Below are 27863 nucleotides of genomic sequence, written 5' to 3'. Positions count from 1 at the left end.
GATCTCATTTGAAAAGAAGTTTAAATATTAGAAGATTTTAATTAATTGATTAATTTGAGTTTTAAATTTGTTGATGAAATCATCAGCTTTTGCATCCATTATCTATAAAATCCTCTAATATTTAAGCTTCTTTTCAAATAGGATCTCAAGTTTTCACCATTGAATAAATAAATATTGTTCAAAATAGGACTAAATTATAGTTATAGAGTACACAGAAGTATGAGATACTAATTGTTTGAAAAATATTATAAAAAGGGGCAAAAAATGTCATTTCACAAAGTTATGGGTATCGCAACGAACCACGTTAAGACTAATTTGGTCTACGTAATAGTTAACTTTCTAAATATAAACAATGGAGGTAATTTGCTCATAATTTCAAAGTTCCAGACCCAAGACGCTACTTGCACAATATTTTAGGGTTTGTGGCACTAATTAACACATGATACATCAATAAGGGACTACCACATCAGCATTTGACTAGGCCTCACAGTGAATCGTACAGTAAACAGTAACTGCATTCACAAAAAGATAATGATGGAGGTAATTTTATTATGAATTTAAAGTTTATGCTTCATTTTACATATTTTAAGAGTTTGAGATACAAAGTGCTTTTTACATAATACTTCAGGGTTCAAAATGCTCATTAACCCTTTTTTAAATCATTTAGTTATTAGTGAAACCAAACTTATAAACTATATAAAATTAGTTGGATATGGTTAAATGAAAAAATTGTTGATAGAAAGTTGTAGTTTTCTAAATTGTTTTAGTTATCGATAATATTAAATTTGTGGATACTTATACTAAACTTGTAAATCATATAAGATTAGTCATATATGGGTACTAAAATAATTTCACATAAAAATTTAATCTCGAATAAATCCGTTGGAACCTCACTATCATTATCACATCTTGCGGAACCAAATCATTATTTTTCTATTTTAGAGGGATTTATTTGTCATTCTCTCTTATATGAATGCTCCTCAATTTCACATGCACATTTTAAAATATTAATTAATATACTAATTCAATTTAATTCCAATTGTTTTACAAAGCATTTGTATTACCAGATAAATTGAATATGTTATTATCATCAAAATTCTTAAAATCGAATGAAAATGTTTGTGATAAGCAAATGATGTAGTTTATTTTGAATTTAGGAGAACACTGCAGTTGAGTGCCTGTGGTCGAAAGCATTCATATGAACCATCATATATTGTTTTGGTAACCAGATATGGTTCTCGCGGAAAGAGTTATAAATGCTTATTAAATACAAGGTCTTGAAATTGAATATACTGAATCCATAAAATATTTTTAAGAAAATAATACTTAAACCTAATCCAATCAAATGGTTATATAAAAAAAAAATCATTCATGTGAGTACTAAGTTCTTTCCATGTACCTATAAGACTCATAAGATCAAACTCACTTAGACTTCTATTTGCAAAAAGAAACCATTCACTTATTCATTTAATTGCAGGTAAGCTACGTACGCTTTCTAAAGCACTATATGAAATCGGCCGATGATGAGAAATCCAAAAGCTTGTTTCTCAAAAAAATATTATATGAAATCTAAAAATAATTCATTGTTTTTTATTCACAGATAACATGAGTTTACAAACATTTCATCATCACTGTACATGTTAATATATTAATTGATTAATTGATATTCTATGATGAATAGATTAGTTGATATTAACACTAGCAATTTATGTAACTTCCAACAAATATAAACCTGTATTTACATTAAAACTGGTAACGATGCCTCTTCACAAAAACGTTTTCTCTGTTCAAAATTATAGTACAAATCTTTTGAGGGTGGGTATCCCTGTTTATAAGATAAATTATAGAATTTGAGGAGTAATTAGTATTTTTCTTAGAGAAGATTTAAAAGTGGCTAGATTTAAGTTGTTTTTTTTTTCAAAGTATTTAAGGGTACAAAACACTCAGATTTATTTTGGGCGAAATTGGAAAATAGAAACAAGTTGATATAAATTAGTATAATTTTTCTTATAAAGTAAAGTTTTAAAGTCTAGTTTGATTTTAAATATAGAGTAGAAAATGTAACAGTTAATATTTTTTTAATAAAAAATAGCCATAGAAAAATGGACTTGAGTTCTATTGATCACGTGATTGATAAATGGATGGGAAATTGGGATTACATGAGGAGAGAGAAGGGAGGTGGTGAGAATGGAGTTCGCCTCCTGCAGTTCCTTGTTGCATGGGGAGAGAAAAGCGAGGCCACAAGAAGGAAGTCGTTTCCTTTCCCAAAAGAAGCTCCTCCTCGACAGTTTGGATTTATTTTTTTTATTTTTTATTTTAATTTTTTAAATAAAAATATATTCATTTGATTTTGTTTATAAGTTATTTATATCAACCTTATCAATACCAATATTAAAAAAGTATAAGAAATAAAAATATATAAAATTTTAAATATATCTCTATGTAACAAATTTAAAAAATGATGTCACGTTACTTTTTCTCTTTCATTAAGAGTAATTTTGAAAATACTTTTTAAATAATACTTAAAAAGTCACACTGTGATTTATAAGTGAAACCAAATGGATCTTCTAAAACATGCTTTATAAATGAAACCAGAGGAAGTACATAAATCCTAAAAAAATTAATAAATCTATTTACCTGTCTAAATAGTCAAGATTTAATATAAATGGCTTATATTTAATATCAATTTTTTTAAATTGACTTTTCAAACATATTCTAGACTCTACAAGTTTAATATTAAATTTTTTTATATTTTTATAAATTAAATATGGACTATTTATATTCTTTAGCCAATGATTATTTATATTAAATATAAACTGTTCAACTTAGTAAACAGATTTATTAAATTTTTTATAATTTTTTATTTTAAAAAATATAAAATAAAAAAATTGTAAATCTAGATTATTCAGATTAAATTTGGATTATCCAAATTCTGCACTTCTTCAATGAAGGTAAGAAGGAGGGCTTCCTTCTGGCTTCAGTAAAAAGAGGGTGAGAAATGGGATAACTGATTAATTGTGGAGCGAGGAGACAAATGAAAATATTAGACACAGCTAGTACTTTGGAAGAGTTCAATTGGTCAAGTTTGGTCTTGATCACTTTGACCTTTGGACTTATTCAGTTGATTCAAAAAATATATAACGTACTTTTTGGGACTTTAAAAAAATGTAGAAGACATATCTTTGGTTAAAAATTTAATCTTTATTATATATATAAAATTTAAACTCAAGACCTCTAATTAAAAAAAATCAATCTCCAACCAATTAATTCAAGTATCAGCGTATTTTTTACAGTGAGACAAATACCAAGTTGGTATTAATAACCAATATCACTCTTCTTTGGCCCAAAAAAAATGAAAAGGAAAACCCAATACACTCTGCTCTTTCTCATTGTTCTTATTTGGGGATTGTTGTAATAAAGGAATTGATTGTTGTTAAAATAGCAACGAGACTTTTTTTTTTTTCAAATAGAGACTTGTTCACTAGATTATAATAATTTATTTACCAAATTAATATTTTATAATTGTTAATAAAGCAATTGATTGTTGTCAGCAGTATTATCAGAACCGAACCAAACAAGCCAGTCCAACCAGGAACCGGTCCCAAGTCTGGTTCGGTTATAAAAAAAATCAAAAATTTCAAGAACCGGTCAAAAACTGGCATAACCGGCCACAAATCGGTAAAACTGGCCAAAACCCGACAAGAACCGGTTATATTATTTTTAAATTTTTATTTTTAATTCATATTTTAAAATTATAATTTATACATATTTATACCTAATAAGCATTACGAAATAAAAAATGTATGAAATATGTATAAATTATGTATATGTGTATATATTTTAAAGTTATAAATTATGAATTATGAAACATTTGTATATGTTTTGGATGAAAATAATGTAATATTGATGGATGTTATATTTTTTATTGTATATTATTTTGTTTGAAATTTAAACATTCATTTTTGTTACTATATATGATTATTTCTTTCTATTTTAAATATATAATATTTAAAATATATCAATTTATTTATAATCGGTTGGACCATGGTTCAAACCGCGGTCCGACCATTGAACCATGAACCAGTACCTCGACTGGTTCAATGGCCGGTCTGGTTCTAATAACATTGGTTATCAGGATGAAAATGAAATTTATTTTTTCTTAAATGTGGACTTATTCTAAAGCAAGTAATTCAGACTGATATTATTTAAATTGGGTATAAAGTATCTCACCCTTTAGAAAAAGCCTAAATCACTAAGCCCAACCTTCACATTGTCAAGTCTCAAGCTAGCCCAAATACCCAAAACTTTTTGAAAAAATTTATCTTTTTTTAAATGATTTTAGTTTTTAATTTAAAAATTTTATTTTTTTTCCAAACAATATATGAATATAAACACAATAATGCATTCTAAAATAGTAAATTACATGTGATAAATCATAAAAATTACATCAATATTACTAACTACATTTAAAAAGTTAATTGCTTAATTTAACAATAAAGCCATGCTACCAATATTATAAAGCTTGCAAAAGTTCAAACAACTTGAAAATAAGAGTTTAATAGTACATAATTGCATAATTTATTCATAAAGAAGGATGAAAAATTAACAATAAAGTTCAAAACATCATGCTATCAATTTTGTTTAATTTCCCATTCCTTTTAACTCTTTTAATGGACATTGTTATTGTCATTTAAAACTACATTTGAACTCTCAACTGCAGGCACATCAACATTTGAAATTTGTTCAGATTATTTCCTCTCATTTTCAATCACCATTTTATTTTTTGCAGTGAATAGACAAATTTTATAATGTAATTTAATGAAATTGGTTTCTAATCAAGAAAGAAAACATACATACATACATACATACATACATAAGAATAATCAATATTGCCGTTATCTTGAAAACCATACAACCATTTATGAGTATAAATAAGAGTTTGAAAATTATCAGGAAGAATAGTACCTTAGTATTTTGTAAGAACACATGAACCAATGGTGAATGTAGATTCACTTGTCACTATAAGGATTGGAATACTAAATATATTAATTGCCATCTTTGAAGAATTTGAAATATATCCTTATTAGTATTCCATCAATTAAATACATCTAATTATTGATGCACATGAGGATAAAATATTGTTTCATTCAAATAAAATTTTAGCTCAGACTTACCAATAAACAAAAGGTCCATACTTGTATAATTAATCCAATCATGCATTATGAAAAAAATTTGAAGATGCATTTCTTAAAAAATTACAATAAGATTAAAAATATGAAAAAATTACATCTAAAACTCCTTGAAGATTGCTTATTTTTGTCAAAACACTAGAAGTAATAGAGGATTGTGCTTGATTTCCACATGTTATGATTGTTAAACTTGATCTAACCCCAAGATCAAAAGCAAAAGTCATATCTTTATACTAATTAAAAATATATTTCAATTTGTTTTGGATATTCTCAATCTTCGCATGACAATTTATAGGATCAATCTTGGCATACATATACTGTATCATTTGGATATTCCTTTGTGGATCAAACACAGCTACAATTGCAAGGATAGTACTATAATTATTCAAATACTTATAACTTTTCTTACATTATCTAGGCCATTTCATTGATTATAGGATAACCATTGAACACATTCTCATCTAACAAGAGCTAAATCTTTGATATTTGAGAAAAATATAAATTTAAAGTAGGATAAGATGACCCAACATCAACCTTATCATGATATCAAATGGCCTCAAGAAATTACACACATCATCTACTCTTCATGTGCTAGGCAAGATGTAAAACCTATATCATGGCAACATAAGCTAGTAAAAGCATGACTATATTTTAATGAACTTTCAAGCATTGTAAAAGTTAAATGCCATCTAGTGGGCACTTCCATTCACAAGTCTATTGAACTATCAATGCCACTAACCTCTTTAACACATTTCTTGAAGGCAATCATCCTTGCTTATGATCCTTTCATATACTTAATGCTTTCCATACTCTTATTTAAAGCAATACTTGTCACTTTCAAACTTTCTTGAACTATTAGATTTAAGTTATGGGCACAACACCTTATATGAAAAAATTTTCTTTTACAAATCAAGCTTGTACTGTCTTGTAGAACTAGCCTCTCTTTTAATTTATCCTACATATTATCATTTGCAAAAGCATTGTCTAAAGTGATAGAAAATATTTTCTTATTGATCTCCCATTTCACCAAATAATCATATTGTTTTTTAGCCAATTCTACCTAGAATGTAGGGGTTTCATGTGATAAAAAAAGTATTTTGCTATTTAGCATCCAATTTTTTTCAACAAAATAAGTAGTCAAACATAAATAACCTTTAGAGGTTACAACAGTTCAACAATCAGATATCAAAGAAATTTTTCCAACACCATTTAACAATTTATGTTTCAAGACTTCTTTATGCCCATGATAGACTTTTATGACATCACTTATTGCTATTTTTCTAGTATTATACTTCACACTAGGATTCAAGATTATAGAATAGTGACTAAATCATTTATATTTAATAATGGAATAAGACAAATCATGTTCAATTATCATCATAGATAAATAATTTCATGCCTCCTTTTCATCAAGTTTCCTAGACTTTAATTTTTCGTCTTTATCCATCAATGTTAACCCAACATCATGATACTTAATTGGTTTTGGACAATTTTTAGCATGTTGTGCTAGATTAGATGTGCTCTCAAATCTTGCTAGAATGTGCTCTCAGCTCTAGCTCCAACAAGATCTTTATTACAACCATTATAAAGAGGAGATAGAATATCATACATAGCTACACTTGTTATTTCTTCAAGTTTAAAGATACAAAATTGAACTTGAGAGAGAAGAATGAGAGTTTGAGAGGCAAATATAGTTGACAACATAGAGCTCGAGAACGGAGCTTCGTTGCTTCGATTTGAAGTTTAGACAAGGAATGGAAAGTGTTAAGACTGTCAAGAGAATAAGAGGGAAGAAAGAGAATAGAGAGATTGATATTTGATGGAGATTGACTAAGGCTAGGGTAGCTCGGAAGATTCGAAGAACTTGGACGAAGATGGAATAATTGAAATGGGTGTGATAGGTGACGACGTGAGAGTTGAGCAACTAGAGGGGAAGGATTTTCGCAAGCGAGGCCGAGTAGGAGAGTAGAGTTAAAGACATCTCTCTCTCCCCCCTCATCTCTATGACTAGCTCACTGGCCTATGCTGAGCTCTGTGTGTGGTGTGGGTGAAATTCTTCATTTTTCATCCTTTTTTTTAATTGCCTACGGGTATTCGAGCCAAGTCTAGACTTTATCGAGCCTATTTGGGCTAGAACATTAAAAAGTTATTTTTTGTTCGAGCTCGGCCCTAATTTTTTAGGTGAGTTCGAGTTTAGTCTAAATTACCAACTCTAACTTATTTACTGAATCATAAAATTTATTCCTCTTTAACACCAAATTAATTTTTTAGAATTGTTAATAATTGAATTGGTTGTTGTTAGAATAAAAATTAAACTTTTTTTTAATATAGATTTATTCACCAAATCACAATACTTGTTTCTCGTAACCATTAAGTTAATTTTTTAGAACTGTTAATAAGAAAATTGATTATTATTAAAATATGAATGAGACTTATTTTTCTGAATGGGAAGTTGTTATTTAAAGAGTATATAATATACAAGGATATTTTTGTTTTTACACAACAACATTAGGTGTTTTGACTCTGTAAAGTAATATTAGAATCATTTGATCATGTAAGGTAATTAATTATCTTAAGGGGTTCTTGATTGTGGTTTTCCCTTCTTCTTTGACATGGGCCCACACGTACTCCCTCGCTCATCCTGTCCTCAACCCAATGAGTAAGGTGGGGCCTTACTTATTGCTCACAGATCACCGTCTTCTTTCTCAACACCTGATCCTTATGAATTATCATCAATGCAGGACGCGCTTGGTCACATTGAAAATATATTCTTATTTTTACATCAAAATCAAGTCTTTTATTTATTATATTTTTATCGCCTTTTCCAGTTCTTATTGTTTTCATCTATAAAAATTATTTATTTATTTACTTATTCATATTTTAAATGTTGATCAACACTTTTTTATATGTAGATTTGAATAAGATAAAATCTAAAATTATAATAAAAATTTATTTTACTTCATATTAAAAAATTATAAAGAGATAATTATAATTAATCAAATAAAGTTAATAATATAATAAATATTACAAACCAATCTTCTCGTTTATTTTTTCCCCTAACAAAACAAGAGCCTCTCCAATAGGGTGTTAGGGGGGGACCACCACCTTCCCAATTTTAAAAACATTTTTAGTATTATATGGGTGTCATATGCTTTTATTTCAGGTCTTAATATTCATAAAATTTTTGTAATTTATGTACCTTTTCAATCACCACTATTTTCATAAGTAAGTCCTAGCTTTTCTATGTTCTTCAATTGCTATAATATTATTATTTAATAATTTTGTGATTCCCAGCATTTTTGGCTGAAGAAGGAGAATAAAATCAATATTATATGATTGATTTTTAGTTGAAAAAAGTACGATACGCTGCTGCTGCAGCATTAATATTAGGCGGAGTTATCTTGAAATTTCACCCAAAAAAAATAAAATTCATTTTCAATAACCTTAGTTTAATTATTAACAAATCTTTTAATAAATATTTTTTTAATGCGAGATCTGCATGTAACTTTTCCGTAATATTATCCGTGAATTGTTGGAAGTAATATTCACCTCACTTTTCGCCTAACTTAGCAAGGTGCCGGCATGAGGACATAATGACAATTTAAAGTCTGTGTCTAATTTTAAATTTATTTTTGATATAATATTTTTTTAAACTTTAAAAAACACTGTAACATTTTTCTTATCGTTGACAAAATTAAAGTAGTAAAAATTAAATCAGTCAAGATATGAATTTAAAATTAATGAATAAAATTGTAATTGTATTATGATTAAATTTATTATAAACAAAATATTTATTAAATTGGTTAATATACTAGTTTAATAATTTACTTGTTCAATTGAGCAGGTTGATCTGAATTTTCACACTGTGCTTTAATTGTTAATTAATTAAAAAATTACAACAAATGATAAAAAAATTATAGAATGTGACCAAAAATTAAAATTAAGGACAACAAAAATACAGAAAAGGATTTGATAATCTTCTTTAGTTTTTTTTTTATAAATTAACAGTTAAAGTTGATATTTGTTAATGGTCAAGACAATATTGTATGGTTTTAAAAATTAAAAGAAAATATTATATTAAAAGCAAGTTTAAAGTTTTAAATGTTCTTAGACTTATAATTTAAAGGTAAATTTGTCATTTAACATTTAAAAAATAATATATTTAATAAGAATAAATTCAATTTTTTTCTTTTATAAACAACATTAATAATCTAATTAACTCTGATTAAATTTGGCGAGATGAATAGAAGTTTTTTGCATCACACTTATATTTTTCTTTGAATACAAAACTTTTAGTGGGTGGAAGGAAGGAGCCTTCGAACAACTTGATAAGCGGTGTTTTGGAGTTTATGTTATGAACTGATTAAATTAACTGTAAGTTGACAATTTTATTATTTGAATATATTGACGTATTTTATATGATACATTGAATATTGAATATTTATATAGTGACATGAAAAGTAAAGTAAAATTGTATCTTATGCAAAAAAGGACTGAAACAATGGCTTTCTTGTGCCCAACCAACCACATAAGTTGCTTACCTTGTCCAAACTATACAATCTGCTTGCACGCCTAATTCCCCATCTCATTCTCATTTTTCTTTTCAACCAAGCTATGTCAATGATGTCTCTCTCCCTGTCCCTACACATACATACCAGAGTCCCTCAATGTATTTTTATTTTTATTTTTTAAATCTATTTCATTCTTTTTTAATAACAAACAGGACTTTAATGTATTTTTTTATTCCATTGTTTGATATTTTAGACAACTTATTCCATAACTCCAACTCAAGATTTTGAAATAAGTTGATTTATTTTTTCTCAATTAGTTGAACCAAACACCTCTCAATATTTAATGTATTTCTAAATACTTAGATAAAAATCATTATAGCATAGATAAATATTGTGTGGCTTAACTACCACAAGTAGCATTAGGAATATGGGTTGGCATTGACTCGAATAACTAGTCATAAAGGTTGGGTTGGATTGACAAAAAATTGATTCAAGTAAAAGCGAGTTTTTTCTAACTCAAATACTATAACTTGTGAACCATATGGGTAACCCTAAATGGGTTAGGGCTGACTTATGTAACCTATATTATTTTTAAAAAATTAAAAACAGGAAAATAAGGAAAAATTTTGTGGATATAAACCTCATTAAACATCACTTATTTAGCTAAATCAATTCATATATTTTATACAAATATTATAAATTAATATTTTAATATATTTAGAATGAATCATGAATGAATATTAAATTAAAACTTATTGTTTAGGTGTATTTAAAAAAACAAAAAATAAATTAAAAAATAAATAAATGGATCAATAGATTAATCCATTTAACCTGCCAACTTTCAAAGGCTGCGTTGATATTTTTCCAATCATATGAAAATGAGTTAAATCCAACTTAACCCACATTTCTTTCAACCTATATAGCCATTTCATATGATTTGGGTTGGCTCATATTCTCATCTCTAATTACATATTTATTTTTGTCATGTATTTCTAAATACTTAGATTAGATGGCATTGATGAATTATAAAAGCCCAGAGACTGAAGTTGTTTAAGCAATGAAGATTGTGCCATTTGTCGTTAAGATTACATAATAAACTGAGATTAATGAGAAAATCATATAAAAATTAAATATAAAATACGCTTGTGTATTTGAGCACACAGAAAACATAATAATGAAGATAATATTTAGCCATATAAAAATTACAATGATTATAAATCACAGGCAGCAGTGGCAAATCTAGGACTTTAAAGGGAAAATTATTTTTGGTGAGAAACGAATAATATATAATTTACTGATAGCAAATTTTAATTTGCGAGTGTATAGAATTATGAAAGCTAGGTTTTATTACACGTGCAAGAGCAGAAATTCAAACTCCAACTATTTGTTTAAATAATAATAAAATTCCTACCACATCACAACTTGATTTGTTAAAAGTATTAAACAACAAATTTAACATGTAAAGATCATAATTATTTTAAACTATTTTATCTGTTTAAAAATATAAAATATTTTTAATATTTTAAAATATAATCAATGTTTTTTTAAGTGCCCATAGTAAATAGATCATTTTATACTTATTTTAAAGTAAAATAATTTATTAAATATGTATAAATATGAAAAAATGATGTTAATTTAAAGACAACTAATTATTTTATTGAGGTTCAAATATTGTTAAAAATATTTTATATTTTTGAATTAAGAGAGTAGATAAATGATTTTAGTAAAAATCTATAAAATATTAAAAAATAAAATAAATGATGCTACTAAAAATATATGAATTAAACCGCTTCAAATAAAATTAATTCTCAATAAAAAATATTCATATTATTTAGATTATTTTAAAATCCCAATCCTCTTTTACTATCCACCATTCTAAATTTTCATGATTTTACCGTTGGCTTCACTTCTCCCAATATTTAATATCTAAAGTTCTAGATCCACCTTTCTAACAAATTTTACACTCCAAAATCTCACCTAAATATATGTGATTGTCACTTCCCTCTCCCTCTTTATCCCTTTTTTCTTGTTTCTCTCTCAATTAGTGGGTTTAAAACTAACTAGTGTCTTCCCGCGCGACGCACGGGCAAGATATCATTTAATTATGTTAGTTTATTTATATTTTTAAAGTTACTTTCTTCTAAAATAAATTATGATTGAGCATTGTTGTTACATACTATGTATTTGAAATTAATGTTAATGTGCTATTTAATTTTTTTTAAACAAAGTGTGATCTTTAGTTGAATTATATTAATTTTCCACTAATTGAACAAATAATAAATATGAATGACATAATCACAATTAATTTTGATGAAGTACAATCCATAAACAAAAGTTTAAGCAAATAATTAGTGTAAAGTATCACAAAAAAAAAAACTATAATCCATTTTCAATGTTCTCAAATATCCCCTGAAATATAATATTGATCATTCTTGAAGACATTTTATTACTTTTGCCATGGATTAATATCTTTAGGCCTTTTGTGTGTAAATTTATTTGCATCTAATCCAATTAATTACATGTACAGATATACTTATAATGATTAATGCCTTATTTCATTAGTAAAGTATCAAGTGAGCTATTCAATATCAAGGTCAAAGTCTTCTTCTAAAAAAAAATAAAAGAAAATCTAATAAGCTAACAGTTGTAAAAAATAATATAAATGCCTAATATAATTTTCATATAAAATTTTTATCTAACATTAAGCTCTCAAAGATGTGAGTAAAGCTCGTATCCTCAATAATTGCTACGTTCTAATATCCGACGTGTCTGGTCCATTGTAGAAGAGAAAATCATACTCAATTTTGTACAAGGTTAGCTGTTTTCAAAAAGAGAAAAGAAAGACAATCGAGTAATTAATGCTGCCAGTAGTTGAGCATAAATCCACTTGGTTACGATAATTAATGCTACAAGTAGTTGAGTATAAATTCGTTTAGATTACGACAATTTATTACAGTCAATAATTAAACACCAGATTTGTTAACAGTGTTTACTGCACCCAACCCTGAAAAGGTGAGGTTTTGCACAAAACAAGAGTCAGTAAACTTATTGAACAGAAACAATATGTGACATTTAAACCCCTTATTGTTTCACTCAGCTAATTTACTTCTTTCAAAGTATTACATACAGAATATGATCGGGTTACTATGCTAATGTCCGATCACAATTTCATCCAAAATAAACTTGCCCTTTACTTTTCTATCTCCTGAATGACATACCAGTTATTAACATTGTACCATTAAAAATTAACTCCTCAACAGTGGGAAATATCAATACAATGTTTATCGGATTATTAATAAGTTAAAACCTCACCAAGTGAAGATAGGAATAACAGTCAATATTCCAAATCTTACATTGATGTGACCAAAAATTTCATGAACCTGGCTTCTAAGCTTCTGATTTGGGAAAATGCAATAAATGAATCCAATTCATGATCTAAAAGAGAACTAAAATCACAAACCATGCAAAGATAAGTTGAAACTTGACACATGGGATAGTGAGCTTTCGTAGAAATACTATCTCAATCAAAGCAAAAGAAATGGTAAAAATGGTAGAAGGACCTGCCATCAATAGAATGCAATATTCCCAAGGAAAGTTCTTTGACATCAATGCCTCACTCATTTCCTTTCTCTAACTCTGTTTCCCCTCTACCGAAGAGTACCTTGATGTAATAGAGTATACCAGAAGAACCCTCTCAGAAATAATTTGTTTCTTTCATTATAAAGCTACCAAACGATTTCAATTCAGTTCTAAAATGCCTTGAGTGATTTTTTTCTTATTACATCAAGAGGGTTTGAACCCTTAATGACTACCTAAACCCCCACCATATTTTTACCTTACCACTATGTTAATTATATTATATAAACTAACAGAACTCCAAGTTGACAAAAGATAGAATCACAATCATTTCAGTATTCAAGTATGGACTTTCAACTTAGTGCTAGTTTTTCAATCTTGCTAGAGAAGACTTTTTACATAAGTTTCATGTCATAGCACATCTCCGACATATTATAATACACAACTTAGACAATTTTGATCTTTCATGTGTTGGACATGAGCAATATTGTAAAGACAAGCCTATTTTGTGGACTTTCATACTGTAGAAGCCATAATAGAAAAGGTAACATAAGGAGCATACACTCAGGAACATCTGTTCTGGTTAGCACATCAATTTGAAGTAAAACTACTTTATCATGCCCATAAGTATTCGCTTCTAAAAACTTTTCAAATGCTAGAATTTTTTGAGGAATCCCTTTAATCATATCAAGACGATCAACACCTAACATTACCTATCATGCCATGAAAATGTTAAGAAGTCGAAAGAATGTATTAAATAAAGTTATAACTATGCCCGAAGAAACTGAAACAGAATTACATGAAACTTCATATTTAACAACAAAACTTATATAGTGAAAGCAACATCGTTAAAAACAACATGTTCTATTTGCTAAAGCACACAATCACTTGAAAAAGCAACATAAATTTGATAACGACATATCATTATGAGGGATTTAAGGATGGTTAATGAAGTTAGTTAGGGATTAGCATAAATAGAGGAAGATGAGGGGGTAAGGAGTGTCTAATGAATGAATAATATATTTCTATGTTTTGAATGCATGTATAACTACAAAAACACTTTCCTCATTGTCTATCTAACAGTGATAACATGGAATATACTTGCGATAAAGTGAGAACCTTCAGCAGTTAGACAGATTTATGGAACATCTAATTGAAAGATCACAGGTAACAGATTGCTAGCTGACCCATCAGCCCTTTAGAATTAACAATAAGAAAATTTTTAAAGAAAAGAAAAGGAAGCATTGGTTTTTGTATGCATAATTATTACCCCTAAATCCTTATTTTACTTACTTGATATCTACTTGAAAATAACATAATAACAACAAATACTCCTAACAACACCTCACAATTAAAGGAAATGATAATAGCCAAAATATTCAATGAATAAATAGAATTGATCTACAGCATCACAAATAACTCAGTGGTTAAACTCCATAACATATCAAATGGAGCAAATCTTAAGCTTGCTAATAATAAAAATGAGCTTCATTATATAGTTACGGTAATGATACTATAGTTCATAATGATAAGTAATTATGGCTTTATGTGTCACTTCTATGGTGTTTAAAGAAAGACAATTCTGAGGTCATCTAGAAGTTTCCCATTTTTTTATAAGACTAGACTATGGCAACAATAGTTGTCATGTTTTTGACGCCATGATCTCTTCTTACCAAAAGCATGATCCTTATGTTTGATGTAATTATTTAATGGTGTATAATTTGTTCAAAACTGACATGAACCTAAAAGCGACAATTCATTAGAAAAAGGAGGAATAAAAATTAAAAAAATTATGAAAAATAAGTCAAAAATTTTCAAAGTTATTAGGATAATAGGATTAATATGTCAATCAACATTAAAAAATCATATAGATATTAGTAAGCTGATATTACAAAGATATATGCGTACCTTTCTACCCTCAAATCTTTCTTCTAATTCTTTGATATGATCCTTCACTCGAGTAAGCTCAAGTGCATGCCTAACTCCATCAGAGTCTATCCCAATTGAAAACTTGAATTAAAATGCACAAGAAATACCTAAGCAAGTTGTCAAAATCATCATGTTAAAAGACCTAAGTTAACGATGAACAATTAAATAGCTTTCCTTTTTTTTCCCACTGTTTTAGCTTTGTGGAAAATTCCAATAAGAAATGTTAAATGCTATACATAAAAAAATGTAAGGCTGATTTTATTAAATAAAAATTTACAGGCACATACTACAGCAGCTTGAGTCAATCTCCCCTAATCCTCAACCCCTTTAAGAAAATAAAGTATTGAGAATGGTTAAGTTTCAAACCATGATAATACTCGAGTAAGACCTTTTCATCTGCATAGTCCAACAATTCACAAAATCTCCACACTAACCCTTAGCTGTATATATTTATGAAGTTACATAGATAAGTATAACTAAGGTTATATGGTTTAAGATGAAAATAACATTAACACTACACTCATATCACAACATGATTGTAGTTCAACCCACATTCTTTTACTTGACTTGTGGCTTCATCAATTTCAATTATTCTCAACTTCACATCCAAATTCATCCAACTGCTATGTGTATTATGTGAGTTGGCTATCTGTATTCATCCAAATTCATTCACCAAAAAAATTTAAATTGTTAAAGAAATCCAGCATTTAATACTTTAATTTCTCCACTCCATTAGTAATTAGATCATATGAGAATCACTTTGGTTATTGGCACAAAAAAATAAAAACCATTTTAAACAAAAGTATTTGCCTTTCCTCAGCCTCTTGTTTACTCGATTGACTTGGATTCACTCTAAATATTAATATGTGACCAATCTAGTTAAAAAAACCATGTAACCCAAGGTTATACCATTCCATGGATCAATCATAAGTTTAAGGTGAAAAATGTGAGTAGATTATGACTAATTCTATGCATTAGTTATAATCTTTGTTGTTGTCTTTGAACCACTCAACGAACATGCAATTAGGATGAAATAACTACAATTATTGTCTTTAAAAATGTTTGTTCCATCATCAATCAAAAACTGACATGACATTAAGGGTCTCACTTATGTCATAAAACACAACAATTCTCAAAATTATGAAAAAAGAACTCAAATATAATGGCAAATATAAACAAAAAGAAACTGATAGAATCTAATTTCTAGAGGTGAATTAGAAGTTATATTGAAGAAAGTAATGCTAGAATATGAAAACATTTGTAGCTCCAATAGAATAAGAGAAAATAATCTACTAGTAAGGGATGTGCAAGAATCTCACTCTTCCAGATCTAATAGCCAAGGAGAACCTCCAAAACACAATAAACATCAGAATGCTTGTCTACGACCTCCATAGATACTGCCTATTCATAATGGAGAAATAAACAATTAAGTAAATGAAAAAAATAAACTTCTAGGACTCCTAAAAAGTAGGGAAATGGTGTGAGCAAACTTAGTGCATGGGTAAAACTCATAAAACTTCTTTACCACCAACCCCTGCTTGCTTACTATCTACTTTCTCCATATTCAGTCACATGGTGCTACATCAAAGACTTTACACGAACCAGGAAATAGATGGGGGAAAGCTTACCCGAATTTGAATTGAGCACCGCAATAAGATGATTGCATGACAAAGATTCATGGCCATACTGGGAATGAAGACTAGAGAGGACAAAAGTATGGTTGAAAGAGCAAGACCCCAAGACAAGAAGGTCATAGTGACAACGGTAGGGACGACAAAGATGAGGATGAATTAGGGGTGGCTAAGGCGGTCCGTTCTGCAAACCTAAAAAATTCTCAGATTAGAATTAGAATTAGAATGAATGGTCAAGACTTCAACATAACTTCAAGAAACCACCATCAGAACTTCCAATAATAACAATCAACCATGACAATACCGTGGACAATCACGGCCACCGACTGAAATCTCCGACATTGAAAGCTAACTTCAACTAAAGGTGAAAAAAAAAACCAAACAAACACCACCCAGCAGAGCAACAGGAGTGACCAAAAAACCCTTTTGAACCCAGCAAGCAAAAAAAAACCAGCAAACTCACCCTTAAATGGCACGCACTGCCAACCCCACCCACGAAGAGTTCAAATACGATGAGATCCCGCCAATTTACCCTATCACCGACCCCAGTTGCTTCAAAAAACTCCTCATGTGGTAACAAAATGTAATGAAATAGGCAAAAGGGCAGCTCATGTGGGGTCATACTGTTCATGCATTGTGCACCAGAAGATCCTAAATTTATATTGAGTATAAGAGTATAGATAGATTGGTGAAATGAAATCCCACCAATTGACCTACTGACCTTCCCATTTAATCAATCCCACCGATCGTCCGCCCCTTTCTCTATCTTTTTCTGTGTTATAGTAGTTAGATTAAGAATAAAATATATAATATTGGTTGTGATGGAGAAAAAACAAACAACAAGGATCACCAAATATTATAAGAATATTAATACTATAATATTTGAATCTCTATCTCTAATATCATAATATTATATTATTATTATTATAATAGTATAATATTATTATAATTATAATAGTACAATAGATGGAGGCTAGAATACGCGGCTTGAAACACGTAATTAATGAAGACAATAGATGGAGTTCTGACAAAAAAAAAAGAACACAATGGAGCACTATTCATTTACTGTAGATATGGCCATCCCGCATTAATAAAGGTAATAGATATATTAGTAAAGATAAATTAAAACTCAATTCATATTTATACAAGATATCACAAATTTGAGGGGGCAATGGTCCCCCTCAAGTGTGTGTTCATTCATTATTGAGACAGTATAATTGATCTTTGATACAAATATTCTTAGCCCTTTTTACAATTAAAATTGGTCACATTCAACACATAATTTGACCATGTTTAGCCCAGAATAGAACAACATAGAGAATGTAAATGGCATGGGCTATCTTGATGGGCTTAGGTCTATTAAAAAATTGAAGATTTTGAGCTCTAACTTATACTTTGTACGTTAAACTTTGATAAGTAGTGAGTGAGAGAATCTCTAATATTGAAATAAAGAATTGATTTATAATTAAATTTAGAGTACTCAATGATCTGTCGAGTTAAGTTGATCAATAAAGATGATCCCTAATCCATACATTCAAATTGCAACACACACATAGAGGAGAATGGGGAATTGCTCATGTGTGATAGGGAGATATCTTATAATTATGACTTTATAGAGGCTAATAATTATGTTAAGCTCACCAGACATACTCATAAATAGAAATTGATACGAGGTTTATCATAAAATCACTGTGAAATTGTAAAAATATAATGTAGCATGTTTTCTATAATGGTGTTATAGACCCAATTATTTAACTATTTGGTTTTTAAGTAAACCATCAAGTATTTGAAAGATGATGGTTCTAACTAATTCAAATAAAGCCATTTTGAGATATTTTCAAGCAGCAACTATACTGTTAAATATTACTGTATTGTTAGGACTTGAATTCAAAATTTTTAATTAAACTAAGTAGAACTCTCTTGTTACTTTTGAACAAGTGTTCATTAGTTTGGACTCTAACTTCCACCCCATGGTTCACTGTTTGATTATGCTTGGAAAAGAACCACACCAAAAAAATATATTTAAATAATAATTTTGGGTACAAAAATTGATGAGAAAAAAGATACTCTTTTTATTAAAAAAAGTAAAGCATTTTTTGAGAAATTAAATGTTAAAAAATGTAAGACATTTTTAGTCTTTTAAGGTATAATTATTATTTTTTTTAAAAAAATATACTTATTAATAATGACTTTATATTTATTATAATATATTTAATAGGGGTGAATATGAAAAAAAATAGAATTAATTTAAAAGTAAATAATTATTTTTTTAAAAATAAAGTTAATTAAAAATATTTTATTTTTTCAAATAGAAGGAGTATCAGATAGGGGTATAAATATAAATCCATTGGTGGAACACCGGAAGTGGGCCTCGGACGAGACCATCCTGTCGCTGATCATCGTACTTGCCACCTGCCTCACTCCTCTCCTCTTCGCAACATCACAAGGTTTGAATCCTAACGCCCTTCTTCCCCTCCCCCCACTCTCTGTTATCTCAAATTTCTTAACCGATTTTAAATTAGTTCCATAAGGGCCTTTGCATTTTCCCTCTCGCATTAGCGTTCTCGTCCTCAACAATACAATCTGTATCTGATTTTTCTTCTTCTCTTATGTGATCGCTTCGTTTCGCGCTGCTTCACGGAAAGCGTAGGAGAAACGCGGTCATGGGTAGGCCACCCAGTAACGGAAGCCCTGCCTTCCGCTTTACTCAGGCTGAGGTATTCGTCTATTTAAGTTTCTATTGAAATTTATTATCTGCAAACCGGTCGCATGAGTCCTGCGAACTTGCTTTCGAGCTTGATTTAGCAATTTCTTTGTTGAAAATTCTGTATGGGATAGTTCAATGCATTGTTTTTTCCGCTCTATTTCTTGGCAGTTTCTTTAGTCTGTGTAATGAATGCGTTTTTAGAGGGTGATTTTCTAATTTTATTAAGTCGGCCCCTGGCCTCTGGGTAATATCTGTTTGATTTTGGGGCTCACAATTCTTTCATTTTTCTTCTTTTTCATTCAATTAAGACCCGACAGATTTTACTTTTCTTGTTGTTTTTGTGCTTCGCTGGACATGAAACGCTCTATTTCTCGCATCAAATCTTGAATGGTGCTGCTTATCGTTTATTTTCAATTCATTCCTTTGCTCACGAGGTCGGCTTTAGCTTGTTCAAATTGCGCCTTATACTGTGTCTTACATGGTTCTATGGAATGCCTAGCATGCGTTCTGTGGATTTGTTAATAAATGATATATTTATCCGTGTTGGTGTAGCACCAACACTGGGTGCTGCCAAGGTTTCAACTATTTAAGGTTCCTCACTTACGATGTTATCTATAGCTTTGGACCTCCTGAACACCCTATCATGAACTCAGTGGAGTTTCCAGCTGAAGCAATTCTAGTTAAGCATTTTTATTATTCATTTTTGTTTATCTTCCTCAGAATACATGAAACAATTATTTTTATCGTATTGGATAAGCTAGGTGCATGGTCAAAATTTCTTGACACTGACCCACGCCCTGAGATATGCAAGAGCCACCCTTCACTGTGCATTCTGGGTTGAGTCTGTTTAGTGGCAACATTACGCCCTTTGAATTGTCAGCGTGTCTAGTCATTTGACTGCAAAACATAGTTATTTGAACCTTGAATGACTTGTTATTCTCTTCTTCTCTGGGCGGATGATTTCCCACTAGGCATGCCTGGTACCAATGGGTCAATGCCATCATCTATTGTCAAATTTATTTATTTACAGCTTAGAGTATTTGTACTGTGGATCTCAATCCTTACAATGTTGTCCTTCTCTTAACCAATTTAATATTTAGGTAAACTCTCTTCTAAAACAGAAATGGAAACCCACACTACCACTGGAGAACTGCCATATGATTGCCTTTTCTTTCTTCCCTCTAAGGAATGTCACGCCCCAGCCTCTAATTGGGTCAATACAGAGGACTAGTAGTAAGGAAAATGATTAGGACTTCCTTAGTTGCTTAAAGCTAGAGTCTCCTGAGTTTTGGAGAAAAACAGACACAAACCTTCATTTCTCAGCGGTCAGGTTTTAGTTCACTTTGTTGAATGATATGTGATGGAATGCAAAGGATTACTATAGTATTAAGCATTAAGCATTAGTCAATGGGATAGAACAGAAAGGGTACCAATAAGTGACGATCATTCTTTTGTTTGGATTGCTTGCCACTTGAGAAATAAATAGTTGATAATGATAATGTATGTTTGGCAGCACTATGCAATAGGAAGAAAAGAAGTTATTTATAGAATCTTACTATTTGTTTTTTTCCCCCTTTTAACTTGAGTCCTTATATTGTTAGTGGACGAATTTACAAGTTTAATGGTAAAATTTGCTATTCCCTGCCTTTTCACGTGCTTTTGGAGTGAACTATAAAAGTGAGGAACATGCCTAAAGGAGAATCTCATCCCCTTGGCTTTCGTACTTAATTAGTTATATTACATCCAAACAAGGGATTGGGTGGTTCCTTCTGTTATTCTCTATACTATTCTCTCCCTTCCATTAGGAGACCACACTGTCAGGCTTCTACGTTTGCTATATCTCTCTTGGTTTACTTTTGCTCTCTTATATATTCTCCAATATCCTGACTTTAAATGGTCTACTATATTATATTGTCCTCTGTTAATCACTTTTGAGCAATTGACATAGATACAGAAAAATTAAAAGCTTGGTTAGAATATAACTCCAAATTTATTTGAGTGCATTTCTTTTCTTTTTCCCCCTTAAATTAATATCCTATCCTATGCACGTTGTTTCCCATGACAGGGACCTTATTACTTCAGTCATGTTTTTGGCCCAGTGGCTATCACAAATAGGGTGGCTGCATGACATAAATAACAGGAAAATTGATCTTTAAGGGAAAGTGTGTGGATACCTTTAGATGATTACATGCACTATCATGCCAAACATTGAGCTTTCAGGTTGCTATTGCAGACCTACTAGGGTTGTCCACTAGGTGCATATGTAATTATGCTTACTTCTGAACATTTTTCAAGACCGTTAATACATATACATCTGTAAATGGTAAGTAGGTGATTTTTTTTTTTTTTTTATGGTTCTGTGTTTCAATTATGGTTATGATTTCAATAATATTCTGTGTATTTTTCTTTATGATGCCATATAAAGATACACTCAAATTTATGATGGAATTAAGATGTTTGAATTCCAGTGGTATATTTTCTATAAACAATATCTGTATAGGTTGCAGAAATGGAGGCAATTTTGCAAGAGCATAATAATGCTATGCCAGCACGTGATGTTCTTACTGCTCTTGCAGAGAAGTTCAGGTGTGCTACATATATATGATTACTCGATTACTGCAAGGCATTTAAGTATTGTTTGTTCATCTCATGAAAGTGAACAGTGGATTGATCTTATTATTTCCTTTTATTTTGGCTGTAGTGAATCTCCTGAACGTAAAGGGAAGATTACTGTGCAGATGAAGCAAGTATGACAACTATATTTTGTTGGGGAAAAAAAGGATGTCTTCTGCCTTTGTTTTCTTATATGTCTACTTCATTATAGGTTTGGAACTGGTTTCAAAATAAACGGTACGCTATAAGGGCGAAATCTAGTAAGGCTCCTGGAAAGTTAAGTATTACTCCGATGGCTCGAGATGATTCAACTCCAGTTAGAAATATGCCTCAACCAATGGCTACTCCTATGCCTCCTGCTTCAGGTAATAAATTGTTGCACGTTAGTGCTTTGATATTTTTCATTCTTTCTTTCTTTCTTTTTTTAAATTTTTGTCATATGTTTTGGTAGTCCTACATGCTTTATATTGTTGTATTCATTTTGGTAGAATCTTGTATCTCTGAATTATTTTACCGACTAAACTTGAAAAGAAGCCTCAAGAAGATGGCATGTATGATACAGTGACATCTTCTTGAGGCTTCTTTTCAAGTTTAAACTTTGTAGTTTGCATGGTGAGGGGCAAAAGGTGGAGAATTATTGTTTGCGGAAGGGTCTCTGCTCCCTCCTGTTACAAGCCCTATCTACCAAAGTTCCTCGAACCTTTTTATTATATGTTATTTTCTAGTTTATATATCATATTAATTTCAATATAATAATTTTTTTTCATGTTGTGCTTATGTAATGTGGGTCCAGTGACAATTCCTATTTCTATTAACAAAAAGAGAAGAGAACAGGGTTAAGGTTTCAATTAGAATTCCCCCCCCCCAAAAAAAAGTACGTTGACAATTCTTAGTGTATAGATTTTGCACGCTCTTCTGGGATCTGCTATTACATGTTATAATGGGCTCAGTAGCTTGCCAAGTCTGACTGACTTCACCTGCATTTATCTCAGTGCCTCTCCATAGCTGCTATAGCATCGCCATTTATGACAGTTTATGCTTCTAACCCAAACTTTTCATTTGGTTTTTTTGATTATTTTTTTAAATAGCAGCAATTAGAATTTAGAATATACCTTGAACTGCTTTTTCCTATTCAAATCTTAATCATTGTCAAATCAAATGGTTGTGATGTTGAGGCAACTGTTGGCTGACTTTCTTGATTTTGTTGACCCAAAGCCACTCCAGTAGATTCAGTTCTTTTGAACATGCACTTTCTGAGATATCTCGATGTTCTTAAGCTGTTTCCCTTGTTTCTGATGTGTGGATTATGATAGCGTTGGAATTAAATGCAGGACTTTATGTAACTGACTGATGTTTAATGATGACGTGATGTTGATTTTTGAGTACTGTTGCAAATGATAATCTTCAGCCTTGTAGATTATACATGTAGGACAGGAATGTGTGTCGTATCTGAGGCAGTGCATTTGAATTTAAATTTATTAACATATTCAGAACCTATTCTTATAGTCCCTCTCGCCCTGCCCCCCCAATTTTTTTTTTCTCATTCTTCATCATCATCATCATGGTATAACCATAACAGGATACAGCCTAACTGAAAAGTGAGACGACTTACGCATTCCTGTGAAGGTTCTGGCTGAAATAGCAATTTCTTCCTGGTTGTTTGGAGTCTTGAGTTGTCATCAAGGAACCTGGATCATGAAATATTGTCTCACTCTATATCATGGCCTTGATATGTTTTAGAGCCTTTTGTCTCGAGTGTTTGTGCTCTCATGTTTTAATTTGTCATATTATGTATTTACATATATTGCTTTCGTTTTGTTGCAGTTTCAACAGGAAAAGGTGCTCCAGAAAACTCAGCAATGGAGTTTGAAGCTAAGTCTGGAAGGGATGGAGCATGGTTAATATTTCTCACCATTCATGTCTACAATATTTTTTGTTGTCTAGCCCCACAACCCAACCCAAAAAAAAAAGGAAAAAAAAATTAAATATCTTAGATATGCAAACCTGACTTTTGTTCTTTTGTTTATAAGGTACGATGTTGCCAACTTTCTATCTCACAGGCATTTGGAAACCAGTGATCCGGTAATTTCAGGATGAACTGCCTTATTTTATTTAAAAGCATTAGTAGGGCCTTTTCATACTTGCCATCTAGGTTTTGTTCCTTTTTCTTTCATAATACTATCTTGCTGATTTTGTGACTTTTCAATTGATCCATTTTTGCATGCATGTTCATATCAGTTGTGGGGCTGCTCACATGAAGTTTGTGTTTATATAATATATATATATATATATAGGCACTGAAACCCCTATTGAGTGTTGGTCTTGCTGCTATCAACAATTGAAGTCAAATAATCATTGTTTTTTTCGGGTGAACCACTGCTATACAGTGCCAGCTGTTTGATTTTTTATCCAACTTTTTTGCTGGTCAGATGACTGGAATGTACTTCTTAGTGGCAGCTTTTTACCCCAACATTCTTACTATAGTAGGTCATATTGGTTTTTATATACAAGGATAAGACTCTAGTAGGTCATAGTGGTTTTTATATACAACAATAAAATTGATTGATTCTCAGTTTCTAGGCCACTAATATAATTTTGGTATAAATATCTTTAATTTTTGGGAAAACATAATCTTTGATCCCTATAGTTTTATTGGGTTTTGCTTTTAATCGTTGTAATTTTTTTTTTAGCGTTTTCAATCTCTATAAGGACTAAAACCATTGAAAAAATGAAAATTATAGGGACCTGAAAAACATAGTCACCCAATCTTTTTGAAACTATGGGGACTGAAAACACTAAAAAAAAAACTATAGGAATTAAAAACAAAACATGATAAAACTATAAGGACCAAGGATTGTGTTTTCCCTTAATTTTTTGTCCTCAAATTTTTGAAAAATAGAAAGGATTTGTCTTGCTCTTCATCTTATATTGTTTTGGGTTCTACCTATGTGATCCACACTAACATTTTTCTTGTTCCAGGAAGTTCTGGTCCGATTTGCTGGTTTTGGACCTGAGGAAGATGAATGGGTTAATGTCCGAAAAAACATCCGGCCTCGCTCTCTGCCATGTGAATCATCAGAATGTGTAGCAGTGCTCCCTGGGGATCTCATACTGTGTTTTCAGGTGGGAATATCAGTAGCCAGATGCCAAGTAAAAAACATTGATACGATTTTAATCATTTACAATTCTTTGCATTTCATAGTTTCTTCTCAAGAAACATTTCTTTTTTTCATTCCCCCCTCTAAAGTTCTGGTTTTGTAACATTTAGGAAGGTAAGGAGCAGGCTCTTTACTTTGATGCTCATGTCCTGGATGCTCAAAGGCGGAGGCATGATGTTAGAGGCTGTCGTTGTAGATTTCTGGTTCGTTACGATCATGATCAATCAGAGGTATCCAGTTTCATTATGTACTATTATAGCCTTTATCTTTTCATGGGCCCTTTTTTTAAGGTGAAAAAATAAGTAATTTTGAGGTAGTTTAGAAATTTTATAAAAAGATTTATTTTGTAGAGATTTTACAAAAAACAAAAACAAATATTTTTTTATGTCTAGTTATAATGATAAAAAAGCGATTATTAGTTAGTTGTTTTTAAAATTTATGATATCTTTCTTGAGTTTTGTTTTGTACATATGATTTATTATGATATTTTTTTTTAAATTTTATAATATCTCCGTGTATCCCACTTCTTTAAAACACTCCTTCTCATCTATCGCGTTAGATTATTTTCAGAGGTTACTCAAAATAGCTTCTTAAAATAATCATAAAAATGTGTTTTTTTTTTTTTCAAATTCTGATTATTTTCAAAAGTTTAAAAAAAATCAAAAAAACAAACAAAATAGATTTTTTTTTCAAAAAAATTAAGTTTTTTTTTTCATAAAATAAGTTAAAACAAACGGGCCCATGATGAGATTCGGTCACTTTATCTTGCGTCCTTGAGCTATAGACAATAATATGTAGCCAAGTGCCTTATCTATTATGTAGTTGGTATTACCTACTGTAATTTTATATTGGGAACCCTCTCTTCTAAATTTTAGTTTTAACCACTACAAACGAGTCATTTTCACTCTAGTTTCACTGGTCTTTATATGCCAGACTGTAATCGATGTATCTAGATGATTCCCTACTTTTCTTTTGTCCGATTATGTGGCCTTATGAAAGCCCTGTTTTCTGAATTGATGTCAAGTTTGGATGCCCGTATTTGTCTGGAGATTATCATGGAATGCAGAATGGTTGTAAATCAGTGAATCACAGTGAAGCATTGGCTGTGCATGTCTAGGAAAACTATATTGACTAGTCTGCTTGGCCAAAAATTTATTTATTTTATAACCAGCTGTGTGCATAATTGCCAAGTGGTAGGGTGTTCTCAAGTGGGCTTATTCCTAGTCCGTAGCTTTCTGTCCGACTATATTTTCAAGTGGAAAAATGATAATTGTTGTTCAGTGTTATATTCTGTCGTGTTGTTTTTTTTTTTTTTCAATTGTGCAAAGATGCTACTGATATATGACCTACTACCTACATCTCCACTTGTCAATGTTTTACAAGCTCCCATATTTGATATATTTTTGTTGACTCATCTGAGTTGTGTGCTTAGCAGGAAATTGTTCCACTTAGGAAGGTTTGTCGTAGGCCTGAGACCGATTACAGGTTACAACAACTTCATGCTATGAATGAGGCAACACCGGCGGACCAGCAAAAGACCGGCATGGACTTTACGCCTGTTCATGCTGTCAGGGTTACAAGCTCAGCTGAAACAGTGCAAAAACAGCCGAGTGCAAACATCGCCATGGCCCCACAAGTTTTGCAAGCTACTGTTACTTTAGCCCCACAACCTATGAATGTAGATCAGAGAAAAGCTGAAGTTTCCAATGATATGACTGGAGGAAACACCGTCATACGCCCTGGCGGTGCTGCATTTACCACCAGTGTCGTTACTAGTGGTGTTCCCCCAAGTGGAACCACATTTACCAGCAATGTTGTTGCTAGCAGTGTGCCCCCTGGTGTTACTGCATTTCCCAGCAATGTCGTTTCAAGCAGTGCTCCGGTGGTTTCGAGTCAGAATCTGGCTGAAGGAAAATGATTAGAGGCATGTTTTCTTGTCTCGTTCTCCCTTTTGAGGTCAACTTTTCATGCGCTCGTTTTTGTTCAAACAGTTAACTTGCTGGTGAATATCATCTTTCTGCGCATGATGCTTGTACATGAGTTTTCTCTTGCTGCTTTATGTGAACCCTGGAAACTGAAATGAAGAGAAAAATCTTACATTTTGGCCATCACCTCCTGAATCCTTCGAAGACATCGTAGTAGTTAATTTTTGTTTCTGCTTTCTATAGCAATCAAATTTGCTTGTGATTCCTTTACACGACGAAGTTAGAGTTGGAATGGCTTCAATTGGCAACAATGTTGAGTCATGTATAGCAATTTATTTATTTAAAAAAAGGACATTATTTTGCCATCTCTGTGATTGACAAAACCATCGATATCTAACCTGATCTAATAAGCTTAAGGAAGAATCAATCTAGAGTGTATGCATATCTAGTTAGTTAAACAATGATGTTCCTTGTCCAATGTATAGGAATTTTTTTTTTTGTAAAAAAAAGTGGTTGCTATCATTAAAATGATAAAATATTATCATGCTTTTTAAGATAATGATCCAATTAAAATCAATATATTTTAATTATCCTTAATTTTTTTTCTTGTATAATCGATTAATC

The 27863-nt window shown here is 30.7% G+C and overlaps 1 protein-coding gene across 2 annotated transcripts; it reads left to right on the top strand.

Annotated features, from left to right (window-relative positions):
- Window positions 1–19214: 19214 nt before the first annotated feature.
- LOC129313696 (protein SAWADEE HOMEODOMAIN HOMOLOG 2) lies at window positions 19215–27425 on the top strand. Of its 2 annotated transcripts, none has more exons than XM_054957007.1 (10): window positions 19215–19283; window positions 19487–19553; window positions 22044–22129; window positions 22245–22290; window positions 22368–22521; window positions 23981–24053; window positions 24187–24238; window positions 25136–25279; window positions 25425–25544; window positions 26750–27425. In XM_054957007.1, the coding sequence occupies exons 2-10, from the start codon at window positions 19500–19502 to the stop codon at window positions 27230–27232; spliced, it is 1212 nt and encodes a 403-aa protein (XP_054812982.1). In that variant the 5' UTR covers window positions 19215–19283; window positions 19487–19499; the 3' UTR covers window positions 27233–27425. The 2 variants fall into 2 exon arrangements, with proteins under 2 accessions (XP_054812982.1, XP_054812981.1); XM_054957006.1 differs by having other exon boundaries at window positions 26747–27425.
- Window positions 27426–27863: the final 438 nt, after the last annotated feature.

This window comes from Prosopis cineraria, unplaced genomic scaffold (assembly GCF_029017545.1).
Source record: "Prosopis cineraria cultivar Desert tree isolate PC_DT_omini unplaced genomic scaffold, ASM2901754v1 PC6, whole genome shotgun sequence".
Lineage (NCBI taxonomy): Eukaryota > Viridiplantae > Streptophyta > Magnoliopsida > Fabales > Fabaceae > Prosopis > Prosopis cineraria.
This window is presented reverse-complemented; position numbering and strand designations above follow the sequence as displayed.